Here is an 18,974-nt window from a genome sequence, read left to right on the forward strand (position 1 = left end):
CTCTTCCTCTTGGCCCTCATGCCAGGGGCACAGTGCGTGCCTTAGAAATAGGCACTGGGGAAATGCCAGGCTGAGAACAATATCAGCTGTATTGCTCATAATAAAAAGAACCCATCAGAAGAATATGGGAAATGCCCTGACTTACAGATTTTGCTCTTTTTTTCTCCTGGAAATATTTTGCTGGGAAATTTTTCTGATCGTTTCTGGTTGAAAAATGGGGGGGGAAAGCAGTTGCTGAAATGTTGATGGTGTTTCTCTGTGCTAAGCACTTATATGTCATTTTGCAGGAACCACCAAGCAGACGCGCAGCCCCATCCTGCGCTCACAGCTCCAGTCCTACTTACTGCGGTAAAACCAGCCCCGGCTCTGCTGATCAGCTGAGCTTCACTCCAGCCCAGGAGAGTTCATCTCTCCAGGGGAAACCAAGGCACAAAGAAGTCATTTTCCCAAAGCTACGCGTTGACTCAGGCCGGGAGCCGCGGAGCGGCGTTCCCGAGGCCACGGCCGCCAGCCTGCGCTGGTGCATTCGCATTGTCTCTCTACCCAGAACTGTACACAATACTTTTTTTTTTTTTTTTTGCAAAGTAAATACTTCCTTGTGAGGGGGAGCCGGGCGCATTATTTTCAGATGGCAAACAAAGCTGAGGTGTGTGTCTTTCCGTGGGGGACTGGCACCTCTTACGAGCGAGGGGCTCTTTCAGCAGCTGCGGCTGAGCTGTCGAAATGGGTCCAGGCCTTTGCTCTGACCTCGGCTTATTCCTCTCCCGGCTCCCAGGCTTGGGAATGAAAACACGGCGGCTTGGGAGGGGCGAGCATGGAAATGGCAGCTCTGCCTCCAGCTGCGGAGGGCCCAGGTGGGCTGCGGGCTCGGCTGCGGGCACCGCGCCAGCCGGGGCCGAGGGGAGGTGGGTGGCAGGGGGTCCGGTGGATGGCTGCGCCCCTGGGGAGCGGGGCTGCCTCCAGCCCAGGCCTGCCCAGAGAGCAGGGGGGAGAAGCCCGGCATGCGGAGAGATGGCTCAGATGCCTGCTCAGAGCCTGGCTCGGGTGCCTGCTCTGCCCGGGAGGCAGAGGACATTTGCACCGCGCAGGAGAGCAGAGCTGCCTCTCTGCAAGCAGCGGGCTGGGCGCCGGCACAGGCAGCCGGAGGAGCAGCTGGATCTGGCACGTGGAGGTAAGCGCTGCGCTCCCTAATAAACGTGACCCCACGCTCGCCTGCCAGGAACGAGCTGGGAGCCAGCACTGCCCTGCCTGCCCTGCCTGCACTGCCTGCCTGCCCTGCTGGCACTGCCCTGCTGGCACTGCCCTGCTGGCGTTGCCCTGCCTGCCCTGCCTGCACTGCCTGCCTGCCTTGCCGGCACTGCCCTGCTGGCACTGCCCTGCTGGCACTGCCCTCCTGGCGTTGCCCTGCCTGCCCTGCCTGCACTGCCCATCTGCACTGCCCTGCACGTGCTGCCTGCCTGCCCTGCCTGCCCTGCCTGCACTTCCCTGCCTGCACTGCCCTGCCTGCGGGCAGGGTAACCAGGCAGCCGAGCAGGCTGTTTCAAGGGTAACAAAACACTGGGTGCCGTGGAGCAGCCTAAGCTGCCGTCGGAGCACCGTTTCTCTTGGTTTTGGTGAGAAAGGCTGCTGCGACCTCGTGAGCAGAGCACCCGACTGACCTGCCTGGGAAATAACCCCCACCGAGGCCGTGGTCATCCCACCCGTCGATGGGGACCATTGCTCGGCTCTGCGGCGCGCCACGACCTGTGCGGGAGAAGTGTCCCACGGTGGCTTGCTAATGGGGAAGGTATCACGGATATTATTATCTGGGGATTATTATAATGTTGCAGTATTTCTTACTGGTTTGAAATAGGCAGAGTTAAAATGTGAATTTGTTTTTTTTTTCAATAAATCTGCAAAGACGGGTAGCAATTTCTTAATGTCATTTAGATCTCGGTGTAGGTGAATTAGGGGGGCATGCTACCGGGGCGGAAAAAGGGGCAAAACAGTAAACTGCATTTATAATTAGAAAAGCATTTATATTCTGTAGCATCCTGAAAGCAATCTGAATCTAGAAATGTAAAAAATATTGAAAATATATCGCTGTAACTCCAACTCAGAACATGTTTAGAGCTGGCTGTCCCCTGAAGTAACTTATCACCGGGCACGATCTCCACAGCGCCGCGGCACTAATCTAACAGAGATCACCACCGAAGCAAAATGTTTGAAGTTGGAGGGGGACGAGGCGTGGTACCAAGTGATGAGGTTACCTGGGCCAGCAAGGTGACCCCTCTCTTCCTGGGAACAGACCCAGCAGCGATAGGGCAGCCGGGCGACATCATAGCGAGGACACGGTGATGTCAAAATGAAACTGAGTAGGAGGTGGCAGCTCAGCTCGTCAGCGGCAAGTGAAATTATGTAAAGTAAGTTACAAATGATGGTACAGTGGATGAAGGTCAGGCCGGGCTGAGAGGCTGAGAGCTGGATGCGTGGCATCCTGGTGTCAGCTCCCTCTTCCCTGGCAATTCCGAGTATGTGGGCCACAGTCAGAGACTCCCACAGGAACAGCAAGATGTGCCTCTAGGAAAATGCTGACAGCTCAGCAGCCGCTCGAAGGGGGTAAAACACCCGCACGCCCTCCCCTTCCCAAACCAGCCTCCTCGCCAGGTAAGGGCACTGCGGGACTCGAGCCACGCCGCGCCGCGGTGCCTTCGGCACAGCCCGTCCATGGCGCCGGAGCCTGGAAATGCCAATCTCCCGCTTTATGCCCCAGCACCACCACGTCGCTCGCTGCTGCTCCCGTGAGCGCGCACTGGCTTCAAGAATACTGCGCCTTAAATGCGGGCGGTGCCGGACCACGACGGTCACGTTGGACTCCAGCACCCCCTTTCCCAACACGTGCACCCCCCAAAACGCGGCAGCCACTCTCGGTGCTCGTATCTGTTCTGGGCTGCACACGCGGCTCCGCGAGGGTGGGGGGTCCTATACAGGGAGGTGGGGGACGTGGGGGAGGGATGGTGATGGAAATCTGTTAGGTCTCTCCCTGCACTCAGGTAAACCCCCTCTGTGTTCTGGATGTTTTCACCATAACCACACAAGGTGGACCCCAAATCTTCCAAAATCTGAGCTCTGACTTGTAAATAATGCCCAGGACGGATTCCCCGTTGACCTGGACGGCCAAGTGGATTTTTGTGAGCTCTTGACTGAGGCTACACATGGAGGGAGCAGAAGTCAAGCACGTTCTTTAACGCTCCGTCATGGCAATCCATCCACACAGTCCCCTCTCCCAGGTCGGACACAGGCCAGCAGCACCCCACCACATCTGGTCTAAGTGCCTCATCACCACAGGCTCATAGGGAGCGGCCACACATCTGAGTCCCCTCGGTTTTCTGTGGGTCCATGTCTCCAAACAGAGATGCTACTGGGAGCAGAAGAAAGGGAGGGCAAACCAAACAGGGCAGGGAAGCCAGACAATTAATATAACCTGCCCTCTGCGTGAGGAATAAATTGGCAGCTGACAGGTTATAATCTGTGCAAGCAGGATCTTCACAGGAGAGGTGAAGGCTCCATCGGGGGCCAATTGGATGGTTAATTAGGAGGACAAAGCAGAGGATTCGTGAAAATGTTTATGAAGCAGTGCTTGGCAAGGGAGCCTCTGAGAAACGCTCACCGGAGAGGAGCTGCTTTTGGTTAGGAGGAGGAAGCAGGAGGGTGAAACAGCAGAACCGAGCACCGAGAGAGAAAATAGCAATGCAAATGTCCGTAAGAGGGACGGGGGATTCCCAAGTGCGGCGCAGGGGAGTTCAGGGAAGGACCCTGTGACATCTCATTTTTCTAGAATCGCATGGGCCGTGTCCGCCCTCTTCCTCCTCCCTCCCTGGTCCCCACCCCGGTGACCAGAGGCGCTGGGGCCGTGGGGAGCAGCCTCCCAAGGTGGCTGGCAGGCAGCTGCCGCCGGCAGCCAACGGCTGCTCCACTCGCTGGGCAGAGAAGGGCACGAGGAAAGCAATTAAACCGAAGCTTTGATTAGGACTCACAGATGACTGCTTGTGTTAGAAATGCCTGAGCTTCTGTAAGCGTCTTGGCGGTGGCTGGAGCCGGCCTGATCCCCCCATCCCCTCCTCGGCGCGTTGCTGCTGCCGCAGGAGCGTGACTGATGCTCTCTGTCCCACACACGGCTCCGGGAGCTCAGAGGTAGGAACCAGTTGCTAAGAGACAGGACTGTACTTTCCAGCCCACATTCAGACCTTTGTCACCAGCTCAAGGGCTTTCTGCTGGATCGAAACGCCCGGCGCAGGTGAGCAGGAGCAGAAGAGCCTCCTCCAGCCCCACGGAGATGCCCGGTCCCGGCTCAGGGAGCCGCACCACCGGCATCCAAACTGACGATGGGAATGATGAACCCGGATGTGTCCCCGCAGGACGAGCTCCCCTGGGCTGCGGCTTGTCCCAGTGCTGAGACCGCCACTGGAACGCCCTGCCAGTAACTGGGCACCGGCGTGGGGGGTACCGCAGCACTGAAACCCAGAAGGCTTTGGATGTCTCGGCAGCGTGGATGAGCAGATGACTCAGGGTTTGCTTTGAGGTCACTCCTGCAAATGCCAGCCAAGCCAGGAGTCTCAAACTTTATTCTCCTTTTTTTTGGGGGGGGGAGGTGGCTCAATGAGTCTGAATTCATTTTCAGCCCAGAGACTCCCACAGCACAGACCCATCACTGTATCCGGCAACTCAAAAGCCCAAACTCTGAGCCACAGAGACCGAGTCACCCCCCTCCCTCAGAGAGCCCCCTCCCTCTCAGCGAGGAACGGGTCCATCCAAGCCGCCAGTCCAGCCTGTGCCCGTGTCGGACGGGAGACGCGTCCTCCGGGCTGCTGAGCTGGAGCAGCGCAAGGGCAGGGAGGGAACACTCACACAGCATCTCGCTCTCCCCAGTGCCGACTGCGACAGGCCCCGTACCAGGCTGGTAAGACACAACCAGCCTCTGCTCAACTTAACTCCACTGCCTGGATCTCAGACGTGCAGGGAAGAAGCCGTTACGCCGAAGCTCTGCTCCTACTATCTGCTCCCATATACACACACACGCAGTCTGCAGCTATTTCTCCTCAAATAAACTGCTACTCTTTGGCACGAGCCGTAAAGTGGAAGTCAGCAGCATTCCAACAAAAACAACGAATTTGGCCAACAGGTACCTGCCCTCGCGACCGTCAGCTCATTAAACCAGACACCGAAACTCAGTGGTGGCTTTGGCCCACCTTGACGCGATTGCTGAGAGGTGGGCACAGCTAACGTAAGATCCGGGGAAGGTAAACGCTAATTTGCAGGAAAGAAGAGATGAATATGCATTCCTCTGCCACAGCAACAACGCAGACAAGGTTTTGGGGAGCCAGAGCATCATGCGAGCTGGGGGAAGGGACACCCCGTCGATGCTGCTCCCCGCCGCTGTGGTTCCCCTGCCAGTTGTTTTGTCCCCGGCGTACGCTCAAGGGCTGCTCAAATCAGACCTAACGCAGCAGCGAAAACAAAACTGCAGAAATGATATCAGAGGGAGATTACTGCTGAGAATGGTTTGGACAAAGATTCTCGAGAAAGCTCTCAGTGAAAGGAGTGCAGCCGCCTCTCCGGGGCTCTGCCGCCGTCCTTAGCGACCGAATTCCCCCGCCTGCTCGTGGTCAGAGCGAGCCCCTGAGTCACCGGCCAGCGGAGGTGAGAGAACAGCCCATGTGTGGCTCTTAGGGGCAGTCCCCTCAGCTCCTCCTTAATTCAGAGCCCCAAGTACTTGGACCCCTCTTCCTTTGCAAAGGCGGGATGTAACCTGAAGTCGGAACATCAGCACCTCATCAGACCTGGATTTCTTTCCATTTAGCTTCACTTAACGAGGCGTGGCAGAGCTGCACTCATTTGCTTGCTTTTTTATCTTCTTTGAAGCAATACCCCCCAAGAACTGCAAATCTGAAAGCAATTATGGTGTGAGGGAGATAACTTTCAGGTGAAAGTTATCCGTAAAGTGCTGTTCCTCTCGGATCAGCAACGCCTTCGATGTCTCTGGAATCACACAGGATGTACAGCATAGATGGTAGAGAGATTATTCTTTTAGGAACTGTTCAGTCAGACACGTATCAGGGGTCTGGGACCAGGAGGAGCGGCGGGATGCGGGACATTTGCCAATGTGACTCCAGGTCTTTGGTGCCCAAAGCCCGTCACGAGGCTGAGGCTGTCTGGGGATGGTGGGATCTCCCACCGGAGCTGCACCAGGTGCACCGTATCGCAATACCAACGACCACACTGGGGCTGCCTTATAATCAGGCTTGTAGTCTTGGCAGGAAAAAAGCAAAGACTGAATTAAATGCTAGTTTCCCCCCTTGTCCCTAGAAGCGGCTTCAGCAGGCTGTCCCGGAGGGGTGGGAGTGGGCAGGAGCTGGAAATGGCCTCTGCTGCCAGCTCTCCTGCTGCCAGCTCGGCGAGGAACTTCATTCTGCCAGTCTGCGTAACTGCAGATCACCGCAGCTCTTTAAATTCACCCTGCAAAGGTACTGGAGGCTTTTGCTGCTGCCTGGGGAGCTCAAGCCAGCTCTCAGGCCCAGAGGGCTGGGTATCACTGCTGGGACTCCACGAGCAGCTTTCAGAAGTAAAAACTGCTCCTGATGCTGTGCAAACTTGGAGCTGAACCTGGAAGGGATGTTGATGTAGGAGATTTTCTCTAGACTGGGTTGGATGGGACCACGCACCTGAGCCAGCATCGGGCCAGTCTCCTAAACGCGCATTTAAATGCAACCCTGCCACGGGTTCAGCTCCTTGGCAAAGCTGGCGCTGCCCGGCGTGCTCGGGGGTAGGCTGCCTCTCCGCAGGTGAAGGTTCCCTGTGCTCTGAGTGAGGCTTCTGCTACAGAAGTAATAGACAATTTCTCAGATAATACCCTCAGGCCCGTTTGCCTTGTCTAAGGCTCTTCTGAATGGTCTTGATTTATTTTTTTTTTATCCCTTGAAGTCCACAGAAAGTCTTAAGTGGTTATTCACATAGTGAAAACCTTCTGTTGACTAATGTTCTTAGAGGTTATAGACGCGCAGCTTTTCGGGGCACTGAATATGGGCATTGAAGGGTACTTGTACCAGGAAAAATGTCGCCTCTATGAGCTGCCGGAGCAGCATCTTTCCAGCATGCCCAGCTTCTCAGCCCCAGTGCTCTGCCGCTGCGCTGAGCTGTCCCAAGGCCTGGCACCGCGGCTGCCGCATCACAACACTCCCTGTCTCCGGAGCAAAAACGTACTTAGGGATGAGCTGTACTGAGAGGTTTATCCAGTGTCCCCTGTGATGCTTTTCCTGCTGTTGGTGAAAGGCCTCCATCCATTCTGCTTTTTGGTCTCATCAATCCTCTTTGCTCCCCCGCAATCGCACCCTCACTCGGGCGAGGTTCACCCGGCGCGATTGTGACAAAACTTCCAACGTGTGGCCCCAGGAGCCAGCACAGGTGAACTGCGCTTGCACAGCAGCAGCCCACCCACCCAATGTCCTCAGCCCTTCAGCGGTGCCTACAAGAACCCCTGAACCTCGTGTCAGCTCTGCAGGGGACAGGGAGAGAGCAGGAAAGCAAAACCGAATGTGGGCAGCGCGGCGGAGCCCACCCAGCGCCCTGGCCTCCGCGCCGTGCCCAAAGGGCCGGTCTGACGCCAGCCTTCCCCTCCGCATCCCGCATCCCCCAGCCCGCACCACGGGCTGCCAGGATGAATCTGTCCTGCCAAGCCGGCCACCGCTCCGGAGCTGTGACAAGCTCCCGCCGCGCACGGCCAAGTACCAGCACTGATGTAGAGAGCGTGCAAAACCGCTCCCGCCCGAACCAAAGTCGGAGGCGAACCCTCCCCTGCACACCCCGCTGCCACAGCCGAACCCACCCGTGTCACCCAAGCGCTGTCCGTTTCCCCGCGCCGCGTCTCCATCTCACTCCGTGTTTGTACGAGAAAAACTGTCTAAATGATGCTAAATGCTTCGGACAAGAGGGACACGGGATTATAATGAACTGCATCTTCGCACCTTGTCACAAGAAAATTCTCCCACAGTCCTTAGCAAATCCGGGGAGAAGGGAGAGCACTGCGCATCCAGCACCGGGGCTCCGTCCTGTCCGCACACAACGAGGTGTTTTACACCCTGGCACGCGTTATCCGCGTGAAGGAAGGGCAGACCTGGGCACTGCGGGCTGTACCCATTGTCTGTGCCGCAGTAGCACACAAAGATACCCTCCTCCTCCTCCTCCTCCTCCTCAGCACAGCCTAAACGCGTCTTTTTCCAACTCCCTGACTCAAAGGACGCAGCATCCAGCCCGTACATGAATGGGGCTGTCAGACAACAATGTCCTACACCGCGGAACCTCACGCGTTTATCTGCGCAGGGGTTTTTTAATTGTACGCGTTAAATGTCCAGCATCTTTGGGACGTTCATCTGGGAAAAAGAAACGTGAACAGTCTCCATGCCAGACATCCGTCCGCACTGCTGTTCCTATTCCCAGTGCATTCTTGAGAAGACCACCATCTGCTCTGACCACCACCTAAGGCAGATGCCCCCTTCTCAGCGCACAGTCCCAGCTCTCAAGCCACCCAAATCTGATTAGGCCTGTTCTGATGAGAGGCCTGGAGGAGGGCAAGGGAAAGTTGCTCAGGAGAGAAAATAATAACCACATGTTAATTACGTTTTCGCCACAGATGCGCAGAAAATACACAAACCAGCTCGGGATGCGTAAGCCAAAAGGAACAACTCTACTGCGTTGCTGCTGGGGGGGGTTTCTTATTTTTTGCGTTTGGGATTTTTTTTTTTTTTTTTTTTTTTTTTTTCCAGAGGAGGAGTGGCCCCGGCCCTGTCAGGGGAAGGAAAGATCTTATCCCCACTGCTGCCCTCTACACGCTCTTTCCCACCTCTCTTCCAGCTTTCACTCCCGGTACCTCGGGTTTCCTGTAGCGACCCGCAGACGCAGCGCAGCGGCGGAACCCCCCGCCTCCCCCTCCGCTGCACCCCGGCTGCGCGTGCTGGGCCCATCCCTGCACCTGCGGGACAGTCCCGAGCACGGCGCTTCTCCGGCAGATGCGCTCCGAGACGGACGAGCAGACAGGACGAGCCGTGTCAGGTTGCTGAGGAGCACAGCCAGGAAAAAACATCCGTAATGCTGCTCCCAAAGTATTTGGGAAAAGCAGCTGAACGGGCATTAAACCGGAATACACGCTTTACTGTCGAGCAAAAGGCTCGTATCAGCTTCATGAATTATTTGACTGCACGCATGACAGAAATGAAATACGCCCCCAAACCCAGCCCAAACCGCCGAGGACGAGGACAGCACTGAATTATCAGGAGCTGAAGAAAATCCCTGTCAAGTTATCTCTAAATTTGAGAGCCACTTCAGGGAAAACCAAAACGCAGCAACTGCATCCGTCCGAAACAACCCACGGGATTCTCAGCAGAGAGGGGCACAGTGGGGCCAGGGAGGGTCGGGACAGAGGGGCAAGGAGGCAACAACTTCTACAGACTCGGCGCTGGAGGATTTTGGGGAGTGCGATGACGGGTCCTCCCTAGAGCCCCTGGCTCTGCGAAGCGCTGTCAGCCCCAACGCCCGGGCAGGCACCGCGGGCCCTGGGAAATAAGCGGTTCTGCCCCTCGGAAAATGCAGCTGTCCCCCGAGGGCACGTCTGCTTCTTGTTTGTGGGTTGAGGGGAGCCCGGTGTATCTCCTATCTGTAGCCTGCAGGGACTCTGCCAGGGAAGATGTGGGGGCCTAGACACGCTCCTCGCTGAAACTTCATCTGTGCAGAAGCCCTTTGGGAATACGCGGGCTTGCGCCGGCCTCGTTGAGCTGCTGACCCCAGGGACTCCCTCACGGACAAAGGGGAGGGGGCGTCTCACTGGCAGCAGGGTCGAGGGAGTCTGGCTCGGCCTCTCTGGGGTACCATGACTCTGCAGCATTTGGAAGATCTGGGATAGAGTCGCTGGCTGGCTGGAGAGGACCAAGGGAAGTGTGGTATCTGCGGAAGGGGGTACCGCTCCTCATCCACCCTCGGCAGCGGCTCTTTCGGGGGGGGGGGGGGAGCAGGAGAGGAGGGCTGCAAAGAGGTCTCAAAAAAAAAAATTGCAAAGAATTTTTTTGGGGCATGGCATGGGGGAGGAGGGCTGCAAGGGGAGAAAGAAAGGCGCCTCTGAGCACCACGAAGGGAAAGGGAGAAATAATGACCCTTCCCCCTCCCCCCAATAATAAGGCAGACCAGATGGGAGGTAAATAGTGCGTTTAGAAGCATTTGCCACAGATGGGCTGCCCTCAATGGAAGCATCCTCCAGCCACATCAATGCTGGAGTCTGTGTGTGCACAGAAAACACTGCACCCTTTAGAGCAGCGGCAGCAGCAGCAGCAGCGGGGAGAGGAGGGGAGGGACGGGGGGGGAAAAAAAAAAAAAAAAAAAAATCCCTCCCGGAGCCCTTCTGTGCCCGCCGGCCCGGAGCGGTCCCCGGCGGGGCGGTGGGCCGTCCCCCCCCTCCCCGGGCAGCGGGGGGCAGCGGGGCCGGGGGAGCGCCGCCGCGCCGGGCGCACCCCTGCGCGCAGGGCCGGGGGCCGCCAAAGTTGCGCGTTTCCCTCCGCGCCGGGGAGCGGAGCGCGCTCGGGACGGGAACAATGGGGCGGCGGGGCAGCCCCGGGCGGCGGCGGGGCGGGGAGGCGGGCAGCAGGCAGGGAGGGAGGGAGGGAGGGAGGGAGGCGGCCGGTGCGCCCCGCGCCGCCGGCCCGGCGGGGCGCCGAACAATGAGGCTCCGGCGGGGGAGTTTCCCGGGACGGCGGCCCGCGGGCAGGCGCGGGGGGGGGGTGTGGGGGGGGCTGCCTAATCCGGGCTCTGCCGCTGCCCGCACCCCCCCGGGGCACCGGCTGCAGCGGCCGCGCCGGGGCGGGCAGCGCCGCGGGACGCCGGGGCCGGGCGAGCCGCAGCGGGCCGGGCTCGCTCCGCTCCGCTCGGCGCGGCGGCGGGGCGGGCAGGGCGCGGCGGCGGCGGGGGCGGGGGGTGCCGGCGCCCCCTCCCCGCCGCTCTCTGCCCTTGACTGCAGACCTGTCCCCGGCCGTGGGGCGGATGGGAAATGCCGGGCGAACGTGATCGGACGGGGCGGGGGGGGGGGGGGGGGGGGGGAGGCGGCGGGGCCCGCACCGGGCGGCGGCGCGGCCCCCCCCCGCGGGGGCAGGTGCACGGCGGCGGGCGCGGGGCACCGCCGCTCCCCCCTCCCCCGCCGGCAGCGCCCGGGGACGGCGGCCGCACCGGATGGGACGGGGACTGGGGAAGGGGGGGGGGGGGGGGGGGAAGGGGGGCGGCGGAAGGTGCGAGGCTCCGGGCGGGCGCCTCTCGCCATCCGCATCCCGGGCGGGTCGGGGCGGTGGGGGCGCGGCGGGTGCCCCGGCAGCGGCGGGGGCTGCGGGAGCGGCCGGGCCCCGCGTCGCGCCCCGCATGGGGCATGCGCGCTCCCGGCGGCCGGCGGCGCGGCGGGGCTGGGCCGCCCGGTGCTGACGGGACAGGGCCGGCGCGGCGGTGGCGAGGACAGGGGCCCCGGGGGTGCCCGCCCCCGCCCAGGGCAAAACCCCCCCCCCTCCCCGCCCGCACCCCCGGGGAGGACAGACAGACACGGACAGGCAGGCAGACAGACAGACACAGAGCCCCCGGGGCACGGAGCGCACTAACCGTTCCCGTTTTCACCGGCACATATACCACCACTTGACCCATCTTCGTCGCCTCCCTGGTGCCGTTTCCCAGGCGGAAGCCCTTGGACCGGACCCAGAACTGGAACTTGCCTTTCTCCCCCCCGCCGGAGCCGCCGCCGGAGCCGGATCCCCCCTGCAGCACCTCGGCGATGCGCTGGTACTTGCTCCGGGTCACCGTCTTGGTTTTGGCCGAGTCCCCCGTAGGTGCGCAGGCACCAGTCCCGGAACTGCCGCCCCAGTTCGCTGTCCCCGGGGCGGCTCCCCCGCAGCAGCAACGGCGGCTTCGGCATCGCCCGGCCGGCGGCGGCGGCGGTAGCGGCGGCGGCGGCGGCAGCAGCGGCGGTGGCGGCGCCCGGCCCCGCGCCCTGTCCCGGAGCGGGCGGAGGGGCAGCCGGGGCGGCGCGGCGAGCCCGGCCGGCGCTGGCGCGGCCCGGGACGGGCTGCGGGGGCGACGGCCGGGATGGAGCGGGGAGGTGTATGGCGGGGACGGGGCGGGGGGGGGTGGGAAGGGGAGGTGGCCGCTGCGGGGGCTGCGCCGGGGCTCGGACAGCGACCCGGCGAGCCGGGCGGAGGGAGGCACCGGCGGCGCCAGCAGCAGCAGCAACCGCTCCTGTCACAGGATCACAGGCGGCTCCGGCTCGTCCCCCCTCCCTCCCTCCGCCCGCCCGCCCGCCCGTCTCTGCCTCCTCCGCCCCCTCCGGCCGCCTCCTCCTCTCAGCGGGATCCCACCTGTTAGAGCGGCCGCGCTGCCGCCGCCGCCGCCGGGCCCCCCCCACCCCATCTCGTCCTCCCCCCCCCCCCCCGCCCCGGCTCCCCCTCCCCCGGTTGGCCCGCCCCAGGGCCGCCGCTTCCCACCGCCCCGGCCCCGCTCCATCCGCCCCGGCTTTCGTGCTCCGCGCCGGCCGCCCACCGCTTCCCGCAGCGCTGCCGGTGGGATGCGCTCCCCCGGCTCGGTCGGGCCCCCATCACCCTCCCCCCCCCCCTCCCCGCTCCCCGGCCCGTCGGGCCGGGGAGCGGGGAGGGGGGGGGGGGTGATGGGGGCCCGACCGAGCAGGTTGAGGGGTGGTCGGGGGGCGCGGGTCCAGGTGCCGGTCCCAGACAAAGGGCCGGCGGGGCGCGGGCGCACGTGTGCGGCGGGACGGGCCGGCGAGGGGGGGGGTGGTGGGGTAGTGGGGGAGGCGGGCACCTGCCGAGCCGCCGCAGAGCCGGGGAGGAGCCGTAGGGGCAAAACGGTAACGGTGGGGTCCATCAGAAGCCGGAACGGCTTGGAACGACCGAGACGGAACCGGGAGGACCGGGATCGTCCCGCAGCGCCCTCGGTTGGGGCTATACGTAGCGGTTGGGGTTTGTCCCGCCGGAGCGGGAGAACCGCACCCCGCCCCGAGGCCAATCCCGGGGTAGCCGCGGTCCTGCCAGCCCCGGAACGCGAGACAAAGGCCGGACCCCGGCCCCGGTGCCTCGCTCCGCTCGCCCCCGCAGCCGCCCCCGCCCTCTGCGCCTCTTTCCCGGGCAAGAACCGGGAGAGCATCCTCGCTGCGCGCCGGCGGTGGGGAGGGGCTGCGGCCGGGCAGCTGTCCCGCGGCGTGACCGAGCCCCGCCGCGGCGGGGGGGGGCGGGGAGGGGGGCTCGGGAGTCGGTCCGGTCCTGCTCCGCCGTCTCCGAGGGGTCTCTGGAGGTGGGCGGTCACAGCTGGCCCGGGGGGGCGAGATGGGGCCACCCGTCCTGGCCGGCAGCTGAGGCTCTGTGTCCCCCTGGCAGTCACACGCATGTGCCATGTTTCTGGTGGTGCCATGCGTGCGTTCCCGGTCTGTCCATGGGGGCCACGCGTGTGCTCCGTGTCCACCAGTGCCATGTATGTGCTCCATGCCCAACCGGCAGTGCCACACGTGTGCTCCTGGTCTGTCCATCAATGCCACGCATGTGGTCCCAGTCTGTCCATGGGTGCCACGCGTGTGCTCCATGTCCATCAGTGCCATGTATGTGCCCTATGCCCAACTGGCAGTGCCACATGTGTGCTCCCTGTCCATCAGTGCCATGTGTGCTCCCAGTCTGTCCGTTAGTGCCATGCGTGTGTTCCTGGTCTGTCCCTGGGTGCCACATGTGTGCTCCTTATCCATCAGTGCCATGTGTGCTCCTAGTCTGTCCGTTAGTGCCATGCGTGTGTTCCTGGTCTGTCCCTGGGTGCCACACGTGTGCTCCTTATCCATCAGTGCCATGTATGTGCTCTATGCCCAACTGGCAGTGCAACACATGTGGTCCCAGTCTGTCCATCGGTGCCATGTGTGTGCTCCGTGTCCATTAGTGCCACATGTGTGTTCCCAGTCTGTCCATTAGTGCCACATGTGTGCTCCCAGTCTGTCCCTGGGTGCCATGTGTGTGCTCCCTGTCCATCAGTGCCATGTATGTGCTCCATGCCCAACTCGCAGTGCCATGCATGTTCTCCCGGTCTGTCCATCAGTGCCACGTGTGTGCTCTGTGCCCACCCAGCAGTGCCATGGGTCTGCTCCTGGTTCATCCATCAATGCCACACATGTGGTCCCAGTCTGTCTATCGGTGCCACATGTATGCTTCCTGTCCACCAGTGCCATGTATGTGCTCCATGCCCAGCTGGCAGTGCCACACGTGGTCCCAGTCTGTCTCTTGGTGACACGGTGTTCTCCGTGTCCATCAGTGCCACATGTGTGCTCCATGCCCACCCAGCAGTGCCACACATGTGCACCATGCCTTCCGGCAGTACCACGCATGTGCTCCGTGCCCACCTGGCAGTGCCACGTGCCTGCTCCATGCCGGCTGGGGGCATGGCGGCGGCGCATACCAAGGGCTCCTGCATCATCATCAGCAGTAGGGCTGGCGTGAGGATGTAGGAGCCGGAGCCGGGAGCCTGTGGGAACCTGGAAGGGTTGTCTGAGGCTGGTGCTGGAGGTGCAGGGCGTGGAGGTGGCGGAGCCAGCCAGCACACAGGTGGCAGCGGTGCCACACCGGGGGCTGGAGGCAAAGGGGAAGGTGCAGGCACTTCAGTGGCTGAAGGGCAGTTTTCTTCACTGCCCCTCGCCCTGTGGCAGCCCCGCTGTGCCATCCGACAGATCCCCGAGGTGGGAATTGAATGCTGCGGGAGCTGAGCCATGGGTTAGCCGTGCCAGAGGGGGTACGGTGAAAACGGGATGTCTGTGACACTGGAGCATTGAAATTCATTATTGGCACATGCCATTGTAAATCATGTTGACCCTCTCTACCCCACTGGATGTCTGAACACCTCTCAAAAAATTCCCAGTGTCACCACCCAGTTTGCGCTGGGCCCAACGTGACGCTGCTGAAGAGGAGCTCGTGGAGCACAGGTGGTCGCCCCCGTGTTGGGTGTTCTACCCAAAGGCACGTAGTACAGGATGCCTACGGGAACTTGCTAGTGCACTGCAGTATTTTTGCTGACCACTAGAAATAAGATGGACATCCTTTCAAGCCTCAGTGAGCCGTGGAAGTGCAGCTTTCTCAGGGGACTGCTGTGAGGAGCCGTTGGGGGACGGAAACAGCAGAAAAGAGAAGGATGTTCCGCACGGTTGGGGCTCGGTGGGCAACTTTCTCGCAAAGACTTTGCGGACGAAGCCAGGCTCAGCCCTCAGCCTGCCACAGCATGTGGGCATCCCACCTGCATGGCGCGAAGCAAGGACAAGCTGAACTCGGTGTCCAGGACCGGCTGGCACTGGGGCGGCCATGGGGGTGGGTGGGATTTCCTACGAGAGCTCTGTGAATAGACTTCGCAAGGGTTATGGGGGCAGCTGGCTGTCCCAGAGCGCCGGGGAAGCTGGAGTCCAGCTGCTTCGCAGGAGATGTTGAGTGAGGAAGAGAGCAAAGGCTTTTAATGACCACTTGCCCTAGCTGAGGGGGGGTGCTGCCTTCCTCACTGCGATCAGATCTCCTGGCTGAGAAAATCACTGAATTCCCCACCTTGTACCTCCCCTCCTGGTAGTTCAACTACTCAGGAGCCAAGGGAAAAGGGAATAATGTCCTCTCGCAGCACCGTAGGCATGGACAGAAGTGTTCTCCTACCTCAGCCGCCCTGTTTGAAGCTGAGGTAGGGGATTGCATGTCCATTGAACCCGGATATTTTCACATGAACCGCACCAATTTGAGTTTTATCACTGCCAAATCATGATGACCATCAAACGTTAGCTCCATCAGCGCCAAGGAGAGTGTATAGTGACAGGACACAGGGCAATGGCTTTAAACTGAAAGAGGGGAGATTTTGATGGGATCTAAGGAAGAAATTCTTCCCTCTGAGGGTGGTGAGGCACTGGAACAGGTTGCCCAGAGAAGCTGTGGCTGCCCCATCCCTGGCAGCGTTCAAGGCCAGGTTGGATGAGGCTTTGGGCAACCTGGTGTAGTGGAGGGTGTCCCTGCCCATGGCAGGGGGATTGGAACTGGATGGTCTTGAAGATCCCTTCCAACCCTAACCATTCCATTCCATTCTATGATTCTATGATTCTATAAGCATTATATTTTCTGTAATGATTAATAGACACCCCTCCTTGGCATGAACGAGACTTTGCAGAGTAAGACATCAGCTGAAGGGCCTGAGTGTGTCCCCAAAAGGGGAAGGAACCGGCGGAGAGGGGCTCAGGGAGGAGTGAGGGGCGGCGTGTGGCACTCGGTCGGTCACAGACTCCCTGAGCCCGCTCACAGACAGCGGTTTGTTTGGGTGGACGCGTACTTGGCACAGGGTGAGCCAGTTGCTCCAGGCACATGGCAGGCACGGCTGATGGAAGGGAAGGACTGCAGCGGTCTTCTCTCCGGCAGTGACTGTCCTCTGTAGAAAATTGCTGGAAACTGCAGTGAACGACCTTTGCCTGGTGTACAGCACTCGCTGGGCTTGAGGTCTTTGCTTCCTGGTCCTCCAGACGTGGCGAGCTCTGTCCTGCCAGCCTTGCCTCGGCCAGGGTCTCTCCCCTGTCTTCCACCTGGTTTGCTAATGGTTGCAGTTAAACATCTTCTCTGCTCTTCGATGTGAGTAGCCGAATCTGTCTGGTCTTTCCATTAAGCAGTTTGGAGTCCACCTAGAAAGCGATACAGAGGGTCACTCTCTGGAGAGCACGGACAGGAGTTTCCCTGGTTTGGGAAGGTGAGGCCAGCTGTCAGTCCTGAATGGGGATTGTGGAACGACCACTCACACACGGGCTGGGTGTTCACATCCGTGTTTTAGGTCCCAGTCCAGCACAATTCAACAAGGGTTTAACTTGGCGCTGCATGAGCAATCTCATGACTCGCCCATTATAATGCGTGATATTGAGGCCACTCTTGTCCTTAAAGGTAGGGGGAAAAAAAGTGGAAGTGTTTGGTGGCACTGGACCTTAAACTGTGGATTCTGGATGGCAGAGCCTGGGTGGTGTTCAGCACGGGGTGTCTGCCATGGGCTTTGTTCTAGACAAATGCATGATAACTCCAGGTCCATCACTACTTATACTGTGTAAGTAAAAGTTGTTCTCAGTAACTTCCAACAAATATAAACTGGACATTAGTTCTCTTTGTAACATTTTTTCAGGTAGAGGTACCCCAGACCTGGGACTATCGTACTGGCGTGTGGTTATTCTTTCACATACATAAAACCAAGGAAATCAGGAATTAGTGATCGGAATACCTCGAACATGCTTAATTGGAAATATCAGGGCAGCTTAGCTGAGACGGGCTCCGAAGAGGGCAGGCTGCGGTGCCTCGGTAGCGTGGTGAGTGCCCGGAGAGGGCACACGGTGTGTGTGCGTAGAGGGCCCTTCTCAAGGTACGAGAAAAATGGACAATCGACAAAACTACGAGTCATCCAGACTGGTACAACCAGATAATTTTATCCATCTTATAGCTAAGCGGAGGAATTTCTCACCACCGAGAGTGTTTGTGTATGCAAGAGGACCGGCTGCCTCTTTGGAGGAGAAACACCTGGGAAGGCACGGATTTAAGGAAGAGAAGGGCGAGATAAGCGATCATGGTTTAGGGGGTGAGGCTAAAACTGATGGTTGGGACTGGGAAAGATGCTTCCTCCGTGGATATTTCCTTCCCCAATTTTTCACCGCAGCTCCCAGCCCTCCTTGGTGGTGCACGGTGCTTGGCAGGGCAGGGGTAGCGCCGCACTCCGAGGCACCAATTCAGCTTGGCCGTGTTCCCGCATTCCATGTTTCCCACAACCGTCCTGCTGGGCAGCGACAGCCGTCGGTGCTCGCCCAGCACCCCGCACCGTGCGCACAGCGAGCCCCCAGCCTCAGCTCCAGGTTCCCGCTCCTGGCTGGTGCGCGGTGGGGAGGGCGGTGGGAGAGCTGGGCTGGGCCGTGCGGGAGCAGTGACCCCGCCGGCCGTGGGCACCGTGCTGGAGGCTCTCCCAGCCCCCTGGTAGCGGCTGCATGCTGATGGGGGGTGGCGGTGGTGGGCACTTCCCAGCCCTCACCCCAGGCATCCCCAGTTCCGTTTGCAGCTTACATGGGAAGTGGTAGCTGGAAGGTGCCCTGCTCCTCGGAGCTGTTTTAAGTGCAGTTTATCCGCTGGAGCCACATGCCACGTACGAAGCCACGTACGGCCAGCCAGCAGCCAGTGCCCCATGGATCCCAGCTGGAGATCACCAGCAGGTGCCCCGCAGTGTCCCCAGCTACACTGGCTTTGTTGGTCAGTGTTTGGAGTCGCACCTGAGCAAGACCCAAACTGGGACCGTTTACCAAAGACCCCTGGGTGCTGCTGGGCCGGTAAGGGGCAGGCAGAGGGGTGGGCAGGGGAACCAAACCCATCGGTGGATGTAGCCCAGTGCTGAGCAGCACGAAGCGAGCTCAGGGGTTAAGAACCATCACTTCTGCTGGCAGCGGGGAGCACTTGGGGAAGGATAGAGGAACGTGGAGGTACGTATGGGATCACCACAGATGACTGTTTGGCTCTTGTAGCTTCGGTCATTGAAAGCCGGACAGCCGGTGTCACCTGGGCATCTCGACTGCCTCTGCAGTCAACGTGCTCCCATGAGCACCTTCAGGAACCGTTATCCCGGTGCCTTAAACGCTCATCGTGGAGCGAGATGAATCGCTCGCTGGAGCTGCCGTATTCTTTCCGTCAAACACAATGGGAGCCCGCGTGTCTCACACAGCCTGCGGCTGAGCGTTCACCTCCCCGGGCTGGGTGGGAGCGCTGGGACCCACCGACAGTGTGGCTGGGACCCACCAGCAGTACGGCTGGGACCCACCAACGGGATGCAGTGAAGAAAAGGGGAATGATCCCAAGTTGTCTCAGGAGAGTCATTTTGAGAGAGGTACAGAGACGTACAAATGTTCTGCTGGA

At 60.4% G+C, this 18,974-nt stretch overlaps 1 protein-coding gene across 1 annotated transcript in view; it reads right to left on the reverse strand.

Annotated features, from left to right (window-relative positions):
• Positions 1–11,968, reverse strand: part of NOL4L (nucleolar protein 4 like) — a 59,311-nt gene extending 47,343 nt beyond the window's left edge. Inside the window, exon 1 of the mRNA XM_086622881.1 lies at positions 11,659–11,968. Within this exon, the coding sequence (XP_086479007.1) occupies positions 11,659–11,700 (42 nt within the window). The 5' untranslated portion in view covers positions 11,701–11,968. The remainder of the gene's footprint in view (positions 1–11,658) is intronic.
• Between the last annotated feature and the right edge of the window lie 7,006 nt (positions 11,969–18,974).

The sequence above is a fragment of the Tauraco erythrolophus genome, chromosome 18 (assembly GCF_009769465.1).
Source record: "Tauraco erythrolophus isolate bTauEry1 chromosome 18, bTauEry1.pri, whole genome shotgun sequence".
Lineage (NCBI taxonomy): Eukaryota > Metazoa > Chordata > Aves > Musophagiformes > Musophagidae > Tauraco > Tauraco erythrolophus.